The 13922-nt window shown below is 43.2% G+C and overlaps 1 protein-coding gene across 1 annotated transcript in view; it reads right to left on the minus strand.

The window, feature by feature from the left end:
* Positions 1-645: 645 nt before the first annotated feature.
* Positions 646-13922, minus strand: part of RAB23 (RAB23, member RAS oncogene family) — a 60607-nt gene continuing 47330 nt past the window's right edge. Inside the window, exons 4-6 of the mRNA XM_082252445.1 lie at positions 11847-11929; positions 5654-5746; positions 646-2353 (exon numbers count right to left, since the gene is read on the minus strand). Coding sequence (XP_082108571.1) covers positions 2214-2353; positions 5654-5746; positions 11847-11929 — 316 coding nt within the window. The 3' untranslated portion in view covers positions 646-2213. The remainder of the gene's footprint in view (positions 2354-5653; positions 5747-11846; positions 11930-13922) is intronic.

Here is a 13922-nt window from a genome sequence, read left to right on the forward strand (position 1 = left end):
GGAGATGGTGAATCTCCCCAACAGGGGCACAGACAGCAATAAAACTGACAGGTGTTCTAATCCCTCTCTACTCTATCCAAAACTAAAAGGGATATGCCTGAAGTTACACTTTAAACCCCACAACTGATTGTAGTGTGGATAATAATGATTAATTGTTGCAACAGATCTCACACTGATTCTGTATGTGCAGAACATTCCGTGAATATGAAAACTTTGCCCTGCAGATTCCAGACTGATGTGTGGGCTGGTTTGGAAATTTAGTAAGTAAAGTGCACCTGAGTTGAGGTTTGTCTTTGCGTTAGCCATTCTCAAGCTTAAGCTGTCCGTCCACTGACAAACTCTGCCAAACAAATAAAATATAGGTAACCATGCAGCTCTACGGATGTAATGTAAACAATTAGCATTTGTGAATGTATTTTTAGAAACTAACAGACTTCATATGTGGCTGGAAACTTCTTATTCAGTAGGTTCTGGTGGGCATTCTTCATTCTGACATGACGGGATATTTACAAAATTATAGTGTTGAGTCCTGCACTGGTTTTCACTGTAACTGGAATTTTAAAGTGTTGACTTCTTTCAGTGGGTGGGATTAACAAGTCTATAAAAATAATTTAACAGGAATGTCTTGGTGGTGCCCCATTTACATAAAAAAGGATCATCCAATGTAATGTGTTGATAAACCATATCCAGTCTGTTTAATTAAATTTATACATTTGTTAGCATAGGTAGCCACCCTCCAATCACACTAAAATGTACTATACATTATCCCAAAGAGGCATTGATACTCATCATTCAAAACGTCTATTAAAGCAAAATAGAAAGGCGATAGTCCAAACAAAGTATTCCAACTTCAACATAAACCTCATAATATTTATATGTATAGGTTACACAAGACAGATCTTTAAGACACGATATTCTGAGAATGACCGAGGGTGTGGCTAGTTACAACCCAATTCAGAACTCAAATCAGGCTATGCTGTAATAATACAAAAAAAAAATTGTAACATACAAATACTAAACAAAGCCATGAAAAAAGTAAAATAATCAGGCCACTCAAGAGACTACACAAGGCTTCTGTGTGAAATTTGTTTATACAAAACATCTTTAAGACACCGACACAAAGGAATGTCCGATATGATGAGTCCACCAAAAATTAGCACTGCAGATTTAGAATGTTGGAAGAAGTAACCCACAGACATGGTATATTCCCTTATGGACTCTGGATTTTTAAATCTGAGTTACTAGATCAAATCACCAGTTGCAGCCATTACTTGGGGGAACTGCTGATGGATTTTACTTGAAACTATGGACAATGTAGGAAAATAATTGACACTGCATGATGAAAGGCAACCCACTGAATAGGAACACAACAATGTCAGCTTTAGGACAGAAAAACCCTTTAAAGTATGTCACCAGATACCAGAGTCTGTCATTCAACTTGTGTAATATTGATCAACTTGGACAATAGCCACAGAGGAAATAAACTGGTTGTTTGGGAGAATTTGGACCTCTTCTTCTTATACCAGTCTGCAGTATAGGCCAACAGCCCCATATCATCCTCTTATTGCAGTGTGGATAGAATATATTTAATTATTGTAATAAAAAAAACAAAAAAAACATAACAACAAACAAACCTAAAACTTCTATTAGCAGCGGAATGGCAAGGAGTTTGGCACTATGCACATCAGCTCATTAATTGAGGTCCCAAAACAATAATCAGCACATCCTTTTAGAATTGATTAAAATATGAAAACATTTTTTAAATAGATTTAATTAAAATGGCAATAAACATCCTTGATGGGATGATAGACTGTAGGAAAGATCTTGAGTGTTAGATTAATATTGCACAGGTACAAGTAGTGTTTACCATGTTATTCCATGGTATATGCATCTAGGTCTATAATCTTATATTAAATACCTAATTTAGTTGAAATACTAGTTCGTACCAATTTATGGGTTTGTTCAATTTTACAAAAATAAAAAGAATTGGGCAGCATTTTTTTTTTCTGTTGTGAAACCTTTTAACAGTTTATAAATTGTGATACCATTGTCAAACACTAGGTGGCAAAAGAGTCCACATAACAGTTCTTCTGAGTTATCCCTCTCTTGACTTGTTTCCGGAAGTGGCTGTATTCCTGTGTTTAAGAGAAATTGCACTGTAGTCCACGATTTTCATTCAGTTCACCTGTTTTTGTTATTTGTACAGAACAGTTCTAGAGCAGACTACAACTGCTGAAAGGACTTTTGTTCTTCTTGGTTCTTTGCTTGTTTGGCCTTAGATTAATTACATTCCCTCCATTCATAGCATCAGCCTTTGGGCCAGAGTGGCTGCCACCTGCTGTGTTAAATACCCCTAAAAGATGAAGATGATACTTGAACAGAACTGGAAAATGTGATTATTGTGAAAAGAGCACATGTAAAAACAATGCTTTACAATGAGGATGCTGGAAATAAAAAACATTCATTGCAAAACTTACAAAGTGCCTAAAAGCGTAAAAAGAAAAAAACAAAACAAAAAAAAAAACACATCAATATTTTGTTGTGTCCACGCTTTGCCTTTCACTACCTGGGGAATTTTCATTTTTGCAGGTTAAATGCAAATTTTAGGCCTGGGATTACTAAAAACCCTGCAAAAATGTTTTCCCCTAGAGCAGGGATTCCCGAACTACGGCCCTCCAGTTGTTCAGGAACTACAATTCCCATCATGCCTAGTCATGTATGTGAATGTCAGAGTTTTACAATGCCTCATGGGATGTGTAGTTCTGCAACAGCTGCAGGGCCGTAGTTTGGGAATCCCTGCCCTAGAGAATAAAATGTTGGCAGTTGCAATTTGTTACAGTATCTCACAAAAGTGAGTACATCCTTGACATTTTTGTAAATGGTTTATTATATGTTTTCATGTGACAACACTGAAGAAATTACACTTTGCTACAATATAAAGTAGTGAGTGTACAGCTTGTATAACAGTGTAAATTTGCTTTCCCCTCAAAATAACTCAACTCACCAGAAGGAAGCCTCTTCTAAAGAGGATGCACAAGAAAGCCCGCAAACAGTTTGCTGAAGACAAGCAGACTGAAGACATGAATTACTGGAACCACGTCCTGTGGTCTGATGAGACCAAGATAAACTTATTTGGTTTAGATGGCGTGTGTGGAGGCAACCAGGTGAGGAGTACAAAGGCAAGTGTGTTTTGCCTAAAGTTAAGCATGGTTGTGGGAGTGCCATGGTCTGGGGCTGCATGAGTGCTGTCGGCACTGGGGAGCTACAGTTCATTGAGGGAACCATAAATGCCAACATGTACTGTGACATACTGAAGCAGAGCATGATCCCCTCCCTACTGAGACTGGGCTGCAGGGCAGTATTCCAACATGATAACGACCCCCAAACACACCTCCAACACAACCACTGCCTTGCTAAAGAAGCTGAGGGTAAAGGTGATGGACTGGCCAAGCATGTCTCCAGACCTAAACCCTCTTGAGCATCTGTGGGGCATCCTCAAACTGAAGGTGGAGGAGCGCAAGGTCTCTAACATCCATCAGCTCGGTGATGTCATCATGGAGAAGTGGAAGAGGACTCCAGTGGCAACCTGTGAGGCTCTGGTGAACTTCATGCCCAAGAGGGTTAAGGCAGTGCTGGAAAATAATGGTGGCCACACAAAATATTGACAATTTGGGCACAATTTGGACATTGTCACTTAGGGGTGTACTCACTTTTGTTGCCAGTGGTTTAGACATTAATAGCTGTGTGTTGAGTTATTTTGAGGGGACAGAAAATTTACACTGTTATACAAGCTGTACACTCACTACTTTACATTGTAGCAAAGTGTCATTTCTTCAATGTTGTCACATGAAAAGATAATAAAATATTTACAAAAATATGAGGGGTGTACTCACTTTTATGAGATACTGTATGTCACAAGATATTAGCACAACTGTCTACCAAAATGTTCAGTAAAATACACTAAAGTTAATTTTTAGGCACACAATCACAATATAATATTTTGCTAAAATATAAAAGATGAGGTTTTGTCAAGGTTACCCAAAATTGTACAAAAGTGACACTTTAGAAGCCTTTGCAACTCATCGACTTAACCATCAATGAGGGCTGTAGAATTTCTATCCTCACTTCAGCATGTGTGGCAATACCCAATATGTGGCACAATTATTTTCTGCGTCCAGGGCTGATCATCGCAGGTCATCGCTTCATTAGCAATTATATGCAAGCCGCTGCAATTAGCTGTGGGAGCTGTCAGCCTCCCATTGCTGACATTTGCAGCTAATCACCAGGAACCCACACCAAGTAATTTGCAGGTGTAAATTGGGCCTAAGGCCTCTGTCACATGTGCTGTGGCTGAGCCGCAGTTTTTCCACCCTCCCAAAGTGTATAATAAAAGCCAGAGGAGGCTGTCCACATGCCATGGCCAAAATACTTTGCTTTGCAGCAAATTTAATATGGCATGCTGAATTGAGGCAGCAGCGCCTGTCAAACTCAACAAGTCAATAGGGCAGCTCCACAACTGCAAGCAAAATGCTTAGTTTGCTTTTGCAGCACATTAGCCTCACTAAAAACTGATACTTGGCATGGGGGGGGGGGGGGAGAGAACCCAACAACAGGCATGCTGGAGGCTGCAGGATCACCAGCAGTGTGCACTACTGTACAGCAACTGGCATGGTTGTGTGAGCTGCCATGATGGGGAACAAAGGTTTTAGCTTGGTCTGTGCATTGGTACTGTATTGGTCAAGACTGCCCTGTGCAGCCCAAAAGATTTGGTGTGAACCAGCCTTAAATAGGAAATGCAGTTTGTTGACTGAGGAGACGAGTATATCATAAAATTACACTCACTTTTGTGTCCCTGGTCTACAGATATGCTACTTCAAGTTCCTAATTTTGGGCTCCCTCTGTCTGCTTTATCTTCTATAGACAAAATTTGACTGGGTCTAAAAATCTTGGCTAAAAAGATACACACTGTGGGATTGATGACGATCAGCCCTTTTCTCTCTGTGGTGGAAAAACAACTACATCCATTTTCCCTACCCAGAAGAGACAGAAACAGGGTGAGTGCGATACCTAGTGGGCATCACTGGTATAGGCACTAATACTCACCTTTTAAAAACACCTATCACGGACACTGATATATATTCTTACCACACTAGGTGGTTTTATTTCATTTTTGGTTAAGCTATATACCAACACCTTATTATCACTTACCATATACGTTGTTAACAGGTTATCCACTGGCACTTATCACCGCGTCCAGATAATAAAATTTATGACACAGTGTGCACTTTTGTTTATTTATTAAGCTTTCAAATATTTTGTTTTGCACTGAGCACTTTTTTTAGGGGGGTGTTTGTTAGCCCACCGATCAGCTCTTATTCAGCACAAGCACTTTGTTTATCACCAATAGATTGATTATCGGTTTTACGTTTATGGGGGAAACATTTTAAAGTTTGCTCAACAGGTAGCGCCTTATACAAACTTCCTCTTCCCTTTAACATTTGCACCCCTGTTTTTACAGGGGTGGGTTTGTGGCAGCTCACACCTGTATACATATACATATATTTTGCATTACGCACTCCATATCGCTGGTTAGTCTCTGCTTTTTATTCATCTGAGTTTACTCTTTATAAAATACCTGAATAGTGGTCCTTACCTATTTTGTTGCCACCTGTGTGTACGACTTCTGTGTCTTCTGCTGTCTGTTGCTTTAGCCTTTGCAAATACTTGTCAGCCAAATATTTAAAAACTGAAAAAGAATATGTGGATGCTACTAGATGCACAGAGCATATATATCACATTCTATTTACAACCAGTTTAAGAAAAAGTTTGAGGAAAGCACACCTAAACTCGTTTCGCCTAACTAAGGCAGCAATACTTTCATCCAAAAGACAACATAAGTGAGCTGAATAGAAATCTGCCAGTCTGTGTGGTGAGACAGGAAGGTTGGGAGTGAGCAGAAAAGGAGGAGGAGGAGGCAGGGGGCAACACTACATTTTGTAGTCCTGGGATTCCATTCCCTGCACACAAGTGTCAGAGATGCACATTTTCAAAGTGTTCTCCACTCTGGGAAAAGTGTGGCTCGCCAGCATACCAAGGAAAGCTTGTTTGCAGATTTTAGGTGCCAGTCCTTGCGGGTGGATTGGGAACCTAGCTTAAAGGGTCTTGATTAGGAAATGGAGAAATAAAAACAACTGTCAGAGAGGTGGGACAACTTGGCTGTCTATTCCTTATTGCGGTAGTATCCTGCTTTTTGACACTTTTAACTACAGGTAAGCCTATAATAAGGCTTACCTGTAGGTGCATGCAGCTGCTCACGCGAGCGGCGCATGCGCTCTGAAGGTCCGGCGGACCTTCAGCTTTCCTTGCCGAAGGCTTGCCGGAAAACCACTCCCGTGCACATGCGCGGGAGCGACGTCATCGTAGCTCCGGCCAATCACAGCGCCGGAGCCGCCGAACCCAGAAGAGACGCCGGGGGATCATGGCAGCGCCCGCAGCGATGTCCGGGGGTCCCTGTCGGGGCTTCATTCTAAGGTAAGTAATACATAATGAGCTAGTATGCGATGCATATTAGCTCATTATGCCTTTGTCTTGCATGTTTTTTTTTTTTTTTCGGGTTTACAACCGCTTTAAGCTTCTTCTACTGATCAAGATGGGTACTCTTGCTGTCAGTAGCATCCAAGATAAAATGGTATCTAGAAAGAGACCTGGTGCCTTGAAGGCAATGGAGAACAACAGCTTCCGATACAAGAAGTCTGCAGTCCAGCAACATAACTAGGGTGTTGCTGAGCACCACAATAATTACAGGCAACTCAAAAAAATTAGAATATCATCAAAAAGTTATTTTTTTTCAAATTCAAAAAGTGAAACTCATGTTTTATATAGATGCGTTACACACAGAGTGATACATTCAAATAATTTTTTTCTTTTATTTTGAGGATTATGGCTTACAGCTAGTGAAAACCCAAAATTCAGTATCTCAAAGATGGTCTTTTGTAATATTCTAATAAAAAAAAAATTTTAATACAGAAAAGTATGTCCATGTACAGTATAGTATGCATTGAAATCCTTTTTTCCTCTATTGGTCTTATGTTAATATCATAATTTTCTGAGATACTAAAATTTAGGGTTTTAACCAACTATAAGTTGTAATCATCAAAATTAAAAGAAAGAAATGCTTGAAATATATTACACGGTGTGTAACACATCTATATAAAATAATAGGATTTTTGACTTACCGTAAAACCCATTTCTCTGATGTTCATTGACGGACACAGCTCCTGATCTTCGTAACCATTGGGTTATACTGCTCCCAATAGGAGTAGGACATTAGGCAGAAAAAGAATCTGGCTACGCCTATGGGCAGTCCCAGGGGGTATACTCCCTCTCTCTGCTATAGGTACTCAGTTTAGTTACAAGCAGTGCCAGAAGAATTACTCAGTTTAGTTACAAGCAGTGCCAGAAGAATTACAGCTCCACAGAGGGGTGGGCGCTGTGTCCGTCAATTAACATCAGAAAAATGGATTGTACAGTAAGTCAAAAATCCCATTTTGTCTTTCGTTCATCGACGGACACAGCTCCTGATCTTCAAAACCATTGAGACGTCCCAAAGCAATGATAAACATGAGGGGTGGTAACAGCAAAAAAAAATCCCAAGGCTAAACAGTAGCCAACCAGGCAACAGGAGCTCAACCAAAACAACTGGAGCCCACCTCAAAAACAATACACCCTCAAAGAGGATCAGGTCCTCTCAACAGTAGCCTGCAAAACCTTGCAGCCAAAAGCATCCGCAGATGCCAACACATCCACCTTTGTGAAAGTGTGCATCGACGACCAGGTAGCCACCTTGCAAACCTGCGTCACTAACGCCTGATGACGGAAGGTCCAGGAGGCACTAAGCGCCCGAGTAGAGTGCGTCCTGACTGGGAAAGGAGGAATCTGACCCCTGATGGAATAGACCTGAATAGCCATCTGTCTGATCCATCTGGAAATGGTCGCAGAGGAAGCAGACAACACTTTCCGAGGCTGATCCGTGAGCACAAATAGTGAGTCTGACTTCATAAAAGACTCCAGAGCTGCCAGGTACACCCTTATTGCCCGGATCACATCCAAGGCATGCAAGGCAATTTCCTTCGGATGTTTAGGCCTGGGACACAGGGAAGGCAACACAATGTCTAAATTAAAATGAAAAATCAGAGACAACCTTTGGGAGGAACGATGGACAGGGGCGAAAAACCACCTTATCTCTGTGAATCACCAGGTAAGGTGAACGGCAGGATACGCTGCCAGTTCCGACACCCTGCGTGCAGAGGTAATAGCCACCAAAAAAAAAAGCCACCTTCTGAGAAAACTTAAGCAAGGGAATCTCCTGAAGATTCTCAAAGGGAGGCTTCTGGAGGACCGAAAGCACTAAATTGAGGTCCCAAGGCGGCAACAAAGACTGGATGAAGGGACCACTTCCCTTGGCCCAACGCCTGCTGACTGAGGTAATCCGCCTGCCAGTTTTCCACCCTGGGAATGTGTACGGCAGAGCCACATCCAGAGAGGCATCACAGAAACTGTAGCCCCTGGACCTGCTGGTCCGCCAGCTCAGCAAAAGCAGGGGGGAGGCGCTCCCCCTGCAGGTCACAGTGTAAAAGCTTAGCCCACTCGGTCAGAGTTTGCAACACCAGGGCAATGGTGAATACCGGCCTCAGTACTGAACCAGCCAGAGTGTACATATTGCAGCCCACAGCCTTCGCCTTCCTGTCAGCTGGATCCTTAAAGCCCAGGGACTCTTCCAACTGGAATCATGGTTGCCTTGTTCAATCTGGAATCCGGAGGGTGCATCACCGGTGAACAGTCCAATTCTTAACAAGGGACGTAGGGGTAACGCATAGAAAATCACTTGGGGACGCTTTGTCAGTCCCCACTCTTTAGCGACAATTTTGTCAAAATAGGCGGGGAAAAGGAAACACCTTTGCCGCTCTGGATGGTTTGTGAGTGCCAAAGAGAATCTGCGCCTCTATCTTCAAGGTCTCATGCACAGAAACAACCAGTGCTTCCACAAGCGCCTTTTCGAGCACGGTTGCAGATGTGGAGGAATCATTCTCACTATCAGAGGATTCCGGGCACGTGGTTGCAGACTCAGCAGGGTGATCCACGTCTGCAGCAGCTGAATCAGATTCAGGATCTGCTGAGATAGAGGAAGGCGGGAGGCGTTTTTTTCTAGCCCGTCACCCAAAAGCCACCTCCACCCAGGACACAAACTACTCTAGGACCGGCGTCAGTGCATCGATTGATGGTTGGCACCTGGAGGGCCCCGCAGCCTCAGAGAGGGGGATCTGGTGGGGAGATATGCTCTAAAGGCTCCACGAGTCACCAGGGGGATCCCACAAAGAGTGTAAAACACTGCACGGGAGAAAACCCCCACTCTGCTAGCAGCACTACCCAGTCGCCAGGCACAAGCACCAAGCAATCCTTAGAGAGGGAGAGAACCCCACCAGACTCACCACCCAGCAGAAACAGGCACCTGCAGCCACCAGTATAATCTGCACTCAAAGTGCGGCGATCAGGAAGTGAAAAGATCCAAGAGTCAGCACCCGGGGATGAGGAGGACCTCCCACCGCCAAAATTGCCACCCACAGGGCACCACTGACATGGCCACTGCTTATTTTCAATTGAAAACCACCGCAAAATGGCTGTCGAACTACACAAATATAGCTGCCGTGCATAGAAACACACAGGCTACAGCAAAATGGCAGCACCAGGCGGGATCCATAGGCCTCAAAGACAGGCCCAGGCAGGACGAGGGGCACTGGTAGGAGCCCCCACCAGGTACAACCCCCCCCAACCTGCACAGCCGATCGTCCGGTCGCTGGCGGCACCCCCCCCCCCATCGGCAGCATAGCGCCCTGCCGCCACCCCAGGAGGTGGGCCAGACCACCCACTCAGCCCAGAATATGTGGAGAGGGGGTAGGATGGGGGACAGATGAAAGGAGGGTGCCTGATGGGAAGGAGGGGAACCCGGGGATTCGACTGTCCAAAGGAGGTGCCCATGTCCACCTCAAAACCCTCCAGGGGGAGGGGGGCAGCTACTCACCATACCAGGAACCAGGTGGGCACCGCTCCAGGCAAATCCCCTCGCCATCCAAATGGGGTGGGGCTGTCTCCCAGGAGCAAGGCTCTGGCTTTGGCCGAGACCCAGTTTTATGCGACCTCACAAGGCATTTAACTCACAGGCCAGCCCCTGTCCAGTGGGGCTATGTCGTGGCCGACCCAACGCGGAGCTGAGGTCTGTGCACGCTCGGTGGCCTGACTGGGCGACGGGCTGGATAGTCTAGATCCAGTGGTCAGCACAGTCTGGCAGTTGATTGTAGATCTCACAGGAAGAACCATGGGGGAAAAAAAAAAAAAGTTTACCAGGACCAGGAGATCCCAGTAAGAAACTAGGTCCTTACTCCTGACTAGGCAGAACAAAAACAAAACAGAGTACCTATAGCAGAGAGAGGAATATACCCCCTGGGACTGCCCATAGGCATAGCCAGATTCTATTTCTGCCTAGTGTCCTACTCCTGTAGGGGCAGTATAACCCAATAGTTATGAAGATCAGGAGCTGTGTCCCGTCAATGAACGAAAGAAAAATAGGAGTTTTTACTTTTTGAATTGAATTACTGAAATTAACTTTTTGATGATATTCTAATTTTTGGAGATGCACCTGTAAACAATAAGTTCTCAGATGTAGAAGTAAAAGCCTCAGATCTAAATGGGGCTGAACGATTCTTCTAGAGAGGGCATAGAGTGCATAGGTGGGGGGGCAGGATAAGACAATTAATGACATGATGGGTGAGTGGTGGTCAGCCAAGACAGACCATAAGGAGCCCCATTCACACAAGTGTCGAAATGGGACTAAGTCTTTCAGTGCTCTTGCATACACAGAGAAACCAACTTCTGTTTGCCAGAGAGACAAAAAGTGAGGGCAAAACAAGCTAACAAGGTGAAGATCCCACTGTGATAAAGCACACCCCGCTGCGAAAATGTACTGTAGTACAAAACCAAAAGGCAATGAGAAGGCAACTTTGACTCCCCTGAGGACACTAGCAAAAAAACAGTGGCATGATGATTGTGGGTAGGATTATATTTTGCTGGCCAAGGGCTTTATTTTATTTTTTTTTGCCAGTGTGCATTTCTATTTCAGGAGACAGCATAACCTGACTGTCTAAGAATTCCTGTCTCCCTCAAAAGGACTATAAAAAAAATAGAATTAGGACAGCTTATTTTGGTATTTATGCAAAAGTGCAACTTTTAAAAGTTGAACTTCTGGTTAAGAGTCGGTTCACACTAAGGCGACACGACTCTGCATGACTTCGGGGGCGACTTGTGCATTACCATGCACCACGACTTCGGAGCGACTTGCAGGGACTTCACATAATGGAAGTCTATGCAAGTAGCTCCGAAGTCGCCCAGAAGTAGTACAGGACCCTTTTTCTAAGTCAGAGCGACTTGTGTCGCTCCTATTAGAACGGGTCCTGTAGCGGTCAATGGACCGCGACTTGTCAGGCTGACAAGTCGCGGCAATGTGAACCGGCTCTTAAAATGGTTATTTAAAATATTATCAAAAAAGTACAGGGAATATGTTAAACAAAATATGCCAAGAAAAAGCCTTCTATGTTCTAAAACCATATACCGGTATGTGAAAATTGTTTAGGTAGGCAAATCATTACAGGTTTAGTGTCAAGAAAATCAAAACAAATAGAGAAACTGCAGAATTGATCTGGATATTCAGGCTTCAATAACATCAGGTCATTGAGGGCTTTTTTTTTACACACAGGATGATGTTTAAACTATAAGATGCCTGCATCATCACTCACCTTCAGTAACATTTAGATCTTCCTTAACAGATGTTCTGTAAAACCGCAGTTTTAACCTCTTGGCAAGAGCTTCTGCCTCTTCACTAAAAAAACAAAAATGAATAAAAACACTACAATATAAAAAAAAGGTAAAAAGGAATAAGAACTGCATTTTCCGCCATACCATCACCTCCCTCATTTTCTCTTCTGGCCACCTTTAAACTCTTGATTACATGGTCACAGCAATTAAAAGTATATGCATGATATAGGATAACTACTGCATATCTGGATGTCTAATTGTATTTCTCTTTTTCTTCATAGTTCCATAGTTCCAATGTTACACTTCAAAAAGGAAAAGTATGGCCAAAGCTCTTTTGGTCATGCTTCTCCTTTGGGGCACGGAAATGCACTTATTTCTGCACTACGGTGACCCAGCTAAAGTCTGCTGTCTGTGGATTTCACAGAGCTAGTCCAGGCTCTGCAGAATGTCGGGATCTGCCCAGGAGCCTGACTGGTAGCTGGCTCAGCCTCTCCTTACTCCAAAGAAAGCCTGAGCCATACGTTCCTGCCCCCTCCACAGCCCAGTTATCACTGGAGGGGCAGAATACACAGCAGTGACTGAGTCCCCACTCGATGGTCAGAGCAGATCCAAGAACTGAATGATTAGTGGTCTTTGATCGCTCAGTTCTCAGTGTAGAGCAGGCAGGGGACCGCTGCGGCTCAGATCAGGGCTACAGCCATCTAGGCAAGTATAAATGCTTGTTTTCTTTACAGGTTTCCTTTTCGAAGATCTAGATCTTTACCAAATAGCTCACCAGGTCTCCAATTCTTCTGTTTCTTAGGGAACAATAAAAACAAATAAGACAATAAATATGTTAAGTACAAAGTACTCAAACTGTGTAACTCAAATTTTTGAGTTTCATCTCTCGCTGCTGAATCTAGAACTCTTTTCTCAATTGTACTTACTCCTATATGCTTCCCTACAACACTTGTCACTCTGTGAGCTTGTTCATATACATAGGTATTTCATCACCTTTTATTGTTTATATCTGAAAACAGCTTTTCAATAAAACATAAAAAAAATGGAAGGTGTCTTACTTTTCATCCGAATAAAGGGGTTTAAATATTAAAAACTAGACTGTTACAAGTGTATCTCTCTTCAGTTTAGGCTCAAGCTGTTTCTTAAACACCCTTTAACACAAGTTCTTATAAATAGAACTCTCTGCAGTTAAAAGTATTCTAGGTTATAAAAAGCTTGCAAAGTCATTCAGCTTCACAAGTTGTCACTTTGCATGTTTTCAGCTTTACTGCCATAATGACCTGAAAAAATACAAGGTGTGCCCATCAAAGATAAGAATTTAAACATATAAAAAGTTTGTCTGTCTTTGCAAAGAGTCTAAAAAGTTATCAATCTTATTAACATTTAGATATCACATCCTATCATCAGCTGTACATGATTAAATCTACATAAAAAAATCAACATTGTAATCCTCTAGCAGTGGTTTTCAGCTGTTGGGCTGCAGCTTTCTGTTTGCTAAAAGCCACTGCTGTCACGCTGCATATGACAACGGCTAAAATACCAGTCTGCAGCCACTAGATGGTGCAGATCTATACTAGTACACTTTAGACACAATGTAAACTGGATGTTGGTCCTGATACGTGGGGCTCTGGCGTTGAGGGGCAGAAGGCACAGGTGTCTCATTCAGTCCCACTGCTGTCTGCAGCCACTAGATGGTGCAGATCTATACTAGTACACTTTAGACACAATGTAAACTGGATGTTGGTCCTGATACGTGGGGCTCTGGCGTTGAGGGGCAGGTGTCTCATTCAGTCCCACTGCTGGAAGCGTGTGAAACTCAGAGAGGCTGACAGCTGGTGCGCCTAGATATACTAAGGTTTAGAGCAGTATGTTCCCAGGGACAAATTCTTGTAACACAAGAAGTCGGTGTTCTAAGAATTCATCCATGAGTTCATGCTGTCGTTCGGTGCACCATCCAGATGCAGCAGCTGTCAGCCTTTCAGAGTTTGACAGACTGCCAGGAGCAGGGCTGGACGATGCACCTGTGCCCTCCACCTGCACCTAAAACACCGGAACAT

The sequence above is a fragment of the Pelophylax lessonae genome (assembly GCF_965119305.1).
Source record: "Pelophylax lessonae genome assembly, chromosome: 3".
Taxonomy (NCBI): Eukaryota; Metazoa; Chordata; class Amphibia; order Anura; family Ranidae; genus Pelophylax; species Pelophylax lessonae.